Source organism: Chenopodium quinoa, unplaced genomic scaffold (assembly GCF_001683475.1).
Source record: "Chenopodium quinoa cultivar QQ74 unplaced genomic scaffold, ASM168347v1, whole genome shotgun sequence".
Classification (NCBI taxonomy): Eukaryota; Viridiplantae; Streptophyta; class Magnoliopsida; order Caryophyllales; family Amaranthaceae; genus Chenopodium; species Chenopodium quinoa.
In genome coordinates, this window is record NW_018743955.1 from 1281353 (window position 1) to 1289445 (window position 8093).

General features: G+C 35.2%; 1 protein-coding gene across 1 annotated transcript; it reads right to left on the reverse strand.

The window, feature by feature from the left end:
- Positions 1–1027: 1027 nt before the first annotated feature.
- Positions 1028–7780, reverse strand: LOC110689155. Its single transcript, XM_021865882.1, has 4 exons — positions 7199–7780; positions 6474–6702; positions 4245–4397; positions 1028–2625 (listed from the first exon to the last, which is right to left on the reverse strand). Exons 1-4 carry the CDS (start codon positions 7412–7414, stop codon positions 1922–1924), a joined length of 1302 nt encoding a protein of 433 aa, XP_021721574.1. The 5' UTR covers positions 7415–7780; the 3' UTR covers positions 1028–1921.
- Between the last annotated feature and the right edge of the window lie 313 nt (positions 7781–8093).

The window sequence follows — 8093 nt, forward strand, 5'->3', positions numbered from 1 at the left end:
GTTGGGAAGTTGTACATAGATCGAATTCAAGCACCGATATTTTGAAAATATATATTGTGATAAATTCAACAAGATCCCACTTGACTATATTTTTACTTACATATAAATCCCAAAATATGGTCAAATGGAGGTATGTCAATAGTGCTAAAGTCAAAATGTGTTAACTAATAAAATCGGAATTAGTATTTCATTAGTGTTATAAGACTTGAGTACTGGTTACTCCATCAATTTTACATGTGTTTATTCGTTATACGATTACTTAGTCAGTGTTATGAGATACTCGATCAGTGTTATAATGGTTACTCGGTCAGTATTATAAAGGTTACTCGGTCGGTGCTTTAAGGGTTACTTTTTTGTTATTATGCAAACGGACACATGGTGTGACCAACCGCATACAAAAACGCACTATTTTTCAATTATTATAGAATAATCCAATTTTATAGGATCCTCATACTATTTTCTATTAATATGCCCAAATAACTGGTGACCTAATAAAAAGGTTAAAAATAACAAAGAATTTTTTAAAAAGATTGTAACATTTTAATATGCCTAGATGACCAGTGACTTAATAATAAAAAGGTTAAAAATTACAAAGAATTTTTTAAAAAGATTGTAACATGTCGCATGTTAATTGGTTTCTACTTTTTTCTCTATCCTCCCTTTTAACCTTTTCTCTCTTCTTCCTTTAAACACATCTGGCAACCCACCATCTTTTGCCTCCAACACCATGTTTCTCCTCTCCTTACGTTGGCGACCCCATCTCCCTCCACCCCCTATGCTGGTGAGTGCAAAATAATTGGTTTAGGGTTTATTTGGAGGTGGGGGTTTAGTATTTAAGGTGGTTTCGAGGGTGGGGGTATAGGGTGGTTTCAGAGGTGGGGGAAAGGTAGGGGGTGGTTTCAGAGGTGGGGGAAAGGGAGGGAGGTAGTTTCGAGGTTGGGGGGAAAGGAGGGGGTGGTTTCGGGTGTGGGGCTGGGGAGGGGGGTAGTTTCAAGGTTGGGGGAAGGGAAGGGGTGGTTACGGGGTGGATCATTTTTATTGAATGTGAGAGTTAGTGACCCAAACTATTATTACTCATAAGATGATAAATGAGGCTTTAAAAGTTAACAATTTTAAGTAATCTAATTTTAGGACAAAGCAATAAAACAAATGTTGCAATTCATACAAGGATAGAGAGGGAAGCTAAAGTACCTATATGCTATATCGGCCATATGCATTCTCAAATGAGCAAGTTCATAGACCATCAACTTCTCAAAGATCTTTACACTAAAAAATAGATCAAAATTTTTTAAAAGGAAAAACAAAACAAGAATTAACTAATTAAAGATCTCAGTTGAAGAGCTTCTGCATGGAAATACCATCCCATTCAATCAGATTAATAAATATGACGGCTCACAAATCCAGTTGTGAACAGAAATGATGCATACATAACATTAATTAACAATGCATCAAGATAACTGCAGCCTATTAGCAGTAATGGCATGCAAGGTAAAAGAAGACCAACTTGTGGAGAGTTTCACTGCACAAATTCAGTAATTTGAGCAAAACTAAATGTCCAATGCAGTCTTCTTCAAAGGCTGAAGTGCTGAACAGCAATGAGTACTAAAAGCATAGGTCATAGGTGCTTGATTATTTGAGCAATTAATTAAATATATGAATGCTAAGTGCTCTGAGTTCCCAATTACAAGATCCTGACAAGAGCAGACTCAGCATAAACAGCATAATTAGAAGAGATTTCAAACCTTTGGTGCATGTGTTCGATTTCTTCATGATGATTACCAAGTCTGCCACACAATCTCATAATCTGCAAGCAACAAAACCAGCTTGCCGGCAAAATCTAGGGAGAATGTGTTTGTGTCACTGGAAAACCTCACAAACATTCCACAATGAAAAAGTTTATTTTTCCAACGCATCTAAGATATCAACCACGCAGACGAAAACTTCTATTTATATACTGTAAACATGAAAATGGCATGTTTAAATCCTTGTCTACTTCAAGAGATTTGGACATGAGGGAACTCAAAACCGAATCTTGGTCCAAGCTTCCAGCATCCACACCAAAACCTCTACACAGAACGAGGGTTGTGTTGCACACCCAAGGAACTGAAATAGTGAACCCCACTCCAGGAAGTTGTTTGTTACTAGATGAACTTTCTTTACCCACCAACATATCCTTGTATGCTTGGCAGACTCTAGAAACATATTTCCTCATAGGCAGAACTAGCTGGTGGAGAGCAGCAACTGGTGCATCAGCACTCACATCATCATCAGAATGAAGATTCACTACAACGGTGCCATGACAAGGATTGAGTTTACTGCCAAGGGCTAAAAGGAATGGAGAATCTGGGTCCCATAGCTTGCGAGGAAAAATATCATTTCCATCATATGCATCAATAAAGATAATGTCATACACATTTTCTGTGTTGAGAATGAACTTCTCAACATCTGATTCGTAGAGGAAAAGTCTCTCATGGACACCTTTCCATAGGACTTCATCCATTGTATTGGGTTTTGAAAGAGCATGGCAACCTGAAGGAACTGCAACTGAAAATGATGGAAAGCCCATTGCATGAATTGAAGTTGAAATAACAAGAGGGTCTATTTCAACAATGTCAATAACAGCACCTAAACATCCACAGGAAGAAAAGAGTCATCAGAAACTTCTGTATGTGTTTTAATTACCCACATGACCACAATAATCATTGAAAAAGTGCTTAAATGCTTTAAGACATTCAAATCCAAAATTAACATGTAATACAGACGTTTCCAGATACTTAGAAAAATAACTTTCAGGAATCAACACTGTTTCTTTTCTTCAGTTGAAAAAAGGGCATGTTCAATTCCTGATTACAAACTGAGACTTTTGACTAGTAACCAAACTGTTCAGATGAGATATACTTATCTGATCTAAACAAAAGTTTAAAGTTAAATGTCCAGCAACAAAGCCAAGATACGTGGAAAACCCTCATCAATCGATGCTTAGACTCTTTAGAGTACAAGGGCATGCATAACAGCATTTGCTTAGCTAAAAGTATAATAATAGGCAGGTTAGAATTTTAGTAAACATTGTTTCACTCAACTCCCAAGAGAAGAAATAGAATCTAGTTACATGACATTTAAGTCTCTAACTAATGTGGAAAACAGCCATCTCAGGAATCTAGTTACATGACTTTTCCTCTACGAATCAGATACAGGCAGATGTTAGCATTAAAGAAGTCTGAAGGGTTGAAGAAAAACAGCCATCTCAGGAAACCAACGAAGAATGTGGACTTTTCTTATCAGCCACCTTTCCATACTAATGTGCTACTGCCTAACAATGGTAAGCGAATAAGACCGTTAAAGAAGCAGGAAGCAAATCACAATAGTGAAAACACTGTATTATACTTGCTCCTCTTTTATTTTATTTTTTTACTTGCTACAATTTTTATTTTCATGTTTGCCAATGCATAGCTTTAAGTCTCTAACTGTTTACATCTTTAATTATGCATTTGTAAAAATCATAAAATTAGATTATATAAAATATACATTAAGATCCCATACGACTGAATTTCTTACAAGTATAAATCACGATATGTAATTGAAGTTATGTGGATAGTACATTACTAAAGTGTGGCAAGTAAAAAATGGAGGAATTATAATTTTCACCAAATTATCTTCTCCCCGAAATTTTATCTTCCTGCACAGAAACACAATGTCTCTGTACCTTCAATGTAATAAGTGATCTGAACTCCTAAGAAGGGCCTGCCCCTAATCTTCATGAATTCATACATGTGCCCGCACCAAAAGCCGATAAAGCAGTCACAACTAACAAGTTCAGTATCGTGATTGAGATTGATAAGATCATCTACAGATTTGCATAAGCAATACCTAGCAACTTTGCAGTTTGCAAGCATTTATAAGTCAATAATAGTTAAAACAACATATGTCGCAGAAACAAATTCTATTAAATTTTAGTTTACTATGCATTTGAGTTTACTCTTCCAATCAAGCTTAGATTAAACTTTTGGATCAAATGACCTATACTATACAATTTGGTTTGACCTCTTCATAATCACAAAAATACAAATTACGACAAATTTGACATTTTGCATGTAAAAAAAAGGTGGGTGTAAGACTGTTAGTGTATGTGGTGGGTATAGATGCATGGATATACATGATACTAATTCATAGAGGTTTTAACATTTTAAGGAGAAAACAATTGAAATACATCAAGAACCTGAAAAGGAGGGAATTTATCAATCTACCTTGAATTTTAGAAGCAATAAATAATGGTAAACTTCCTCCACCATGACCTACACATAAGACACGCATTTGCTTCTTTCCATTGACTGCATTCACAAGATCATATTTAGTAGACGATAATGCAGTGAATCCAGCTGCTACCATACTCTTCGTATCTGCAAAAAAGTTCAGTGTAAAAAAATAAGTTATCCACTAGCAGAATGACATGACTATGAAAACATACAACATTTTACTATATATCGCCTTTTTTTCAGTGTTGCACTTGCCTAGATCGGGCTTTCTTTAGCGCTACACGATTATTTATGGTAAGCTTCTACTTGTTAATACTATATCTCTCTCCTCTCATGGTCCCCACTCCTATTTTCAGTAATTTCTCTCCTCTTACATGCCTTGCTTTTGAATATACTGTCATACTGACCCCCACTATTTTATCTTATATATCAACCTAACCTCCTAAATTTTTGTTTGTCAAAGTGAAACACCTATAAAACAGAGGGAATATAATTTAAGATTACAAGAGGGCAAATGGCACGTAGCATCTCAAATATTGATATTCCCTCCATTACTCTTTAGTAGGTGTGTTTTCCTCAACTAATTTAAGTTATGATAAGAAATGTTCAGGCAAAATAGATTCAAATGAGACATTATCACAACTTTATACATAATTAGTTTAATGAGTACAAAAGTGGAAGAGAATACACCCTAAGCTATGCCACACTTAGTTTGTTTTCATTTTTAAGGAATTGGGCTAAATTACCACAACTAATCTTGATTATTGAAATTAAAGTCAAGTTCCAACTCTCTGATATCCCAGTTTAGCACCTCAGAACAATTTGAAAGCAAGATACACAGCCCTGCAAAAAAATATGTCAGCTCAGCTACCCACATACTTGGCTACATGTTAGTGATGTTACCAAATTACACCCATTTATTAAAGTACATTACAATCTCACACAGCAATAATAAAGCAACAAGGTAAAAGTACCAATGTTCAGTTTTCATCAAGTCAGAATCAGTACAGCAAATACATCATATATTAAATATAAGAGTGTTAATGAGGAATACTTAATATTATAACTAACCAAATATGTAATATAAAGAGTGTCCTATAATTCAAGATGCATCAAAATAGATATATGGTCTATTAAAGAGGAGCAGAGGTAAAATGTAACAAGATATCTTCAAAAGGAACACGTAAGTAAATCATCAGGCCCATGAATATCTACACACAAAGTAGGTTGCCTAGTTTAAGAGGTTCATCAATCACCTAGTTTTTGGGAATATTCATTGCCTCTTAAATAAACTATAACAAAATACTTGAGAATGCGTGTGTAAGTTTAGTGATAAAAATTTTAAATGAATGTGCTAAACTTTTTTCCGGTTTTACATAATTGGAGGCTTGGAGCAATACAAAGAACAATTTAATGCACATAAAAATTAAAATAATTTAATTGTGACACGATGCCTGATAATATTAGTTTGGATTTTAAAATACAAAATTTCCAACAGCATTGTTGCACAATTAATCAAGAATACAGGTATGATTGAAGTTTAGCTACAAGAATCTATGTTGGCAATAACAAAACTATAATAGGTACAACGTAAATTACAAATAACCATTTGAACATGTGTCTATCACTCTATCAATAAACATATGGTGATCAACTCTATGTACAGACCTTGCCTGAGAGGACGAGAGGCAGAGAGAATGATCAATTAACTCCCATTTGCCCATATCTCCTTAACATTTCACACACCCACCCATTCCGTTCAACATTCGAATAAAGCAGATGTAAGATATTATTTTCAGCAGATATAAGGTATTATTTTCAGCAGGAAGCAAAAGAAAAGCCGAACCTTCCTTACACAAAAGTTTTTCAGCACCCATATGAGGTCAAACAGGCAGATAGCTTTTACAAGAAGAGTGAAATCAGCTTTTTATCTACAGAGAATAATTCACACACGACCTTTTTCTTAATCATGTCCAACAAATGAGAAGACATATTAAGATAGCTGCACATATAGGACATGAATAGCATAGATAATGTCTACTACACAAGATAATGAGGAGCACTATGTAACAAAAATACGAGCTGCTAAAACAAATGCTCTAGAACTGAGGTACATAGAATCTATGCCATTAAAAAAACATAGCGTTGCAATTTAAAGTCACATGTAAGGGTGCACAAATTTAGATACAATATCAAAAATTTCAGCTGAACAACACTTACAGGGAACAGCCAGAACATGAGGTTGCTGCATGTAGTATACAGAACTAGAATCAGACATTTTTATAGCTGCCATAACTTTTACAGCACTCTGGCGTGTAACATCATTAAATCGAAGCACACGCCATTGGTAACCAAGTACTTTGAAGCATTCATCATGTTTAGCATCAGAACATACTTCGGCATATCTTTTCCTAAGCCATTCTTCTGTTTTCGGCCAACGATTTGCAGCCTGTTAAAGTTTTCGATCAAGGGTCTATAATCAAACAACTATACAAACCATTCAAAATTCAATCAGCCAATACTGCATTCCCCATTTTAAATCATTCAAAATTCAAACAACTATAAAAACTAATACTGCATTCCCCATTTTAAATCAATTAAAATTCAATTCATATACAATTGTAAACAGATTCATTTTGACAAGCAGCCGAAAACACATTTACCCAATTACAGTGTTGCAAATCATAAGATTCATAACTCAACCCTATGAAACCTTTTTATTTTTATCGGGAAAATGATAAACAGCCTTGCCCCGCCGCACCCCACACACTAACCATTAATGTAAACACTAACAACACTGATCGACACGTGATTTTATATTCTGAATAATAACACCAACTTGGGAGAAAAGTTACAAATAGCAAAACCCTTTTAATTTTATCAAAATTTTTCAAAAAAGAATTAGCAAATAAATGTTGTTTGTATGAGAGAGAATATGAACTAACAGGTAAGGAAGAAGGGTAAGCAAGGACGGAGACGACACCGTTTCCATGAGAAGAAGTAGCTCGAAAGACGGAGTGAGAATGGTGATCAGAATCAGAGCCCCACCATTGAGTAGAATAAGACCATGAACCTTCATCTTCAAATTTAGATTTGAGTGAAGTTGATAACCTCCTTACTTTTGAATTGGTGCTCAATTTTGAAATCCGCCATTGCCACATATTCAATCAACCTCTAAAATTCTCTCGCTTGCTACGGCTACTTCTTCCTTAAACCCCAACTGAACCTTTGCCAGTAGAACAATTTTTTTTTTTTTCTATTTATTTATTTTTTTCTCTCTAGAGGAATCAAGAATTGAAGTTATTCAGGAGTCTGGGCGCATAACACCTATGGGTGAAGGAAGCATATAGGAGGGCAGAAGAGGAATAAACTGTTGTTTGCTGGAATAAAAAATCACATGCCTTGCACGTGCCTCCGTTATTTTTTGAATTGTAACGGGGCCTCGTTTTTGGCAATCTTACAAAGCAAGTCAAATTTAATTTTCTCTCTCTGTTCTCATCGTCTTCCCTCTCTTCTCTCTCTCTCTCTCTTCACTTCATCTTCACTCCTCTCTCTGTCTTCTCATCTTCTCCAGTCCGACGAAGGGCGATTGTAGGGTTTTGGTGCTCAATTTACCGGCGCAGCGAAGTGTGGTTGTTTCCGGACAAAGAAGTTCCCAATTCAGAATTAAATTGTGTTGCTTATAAAAGGTATGATAAAAATCTCGCTACTCGAATGATGAAGGATTATATGTGTTTGTAGATGTAATTTGAGTGGGTAATTAGTTAGAATTTCAATTAAATTGCGAATTTTTACTTAAATTAGGGTTACGGTGAAGTATAATTGATTCGATTTAGGGTT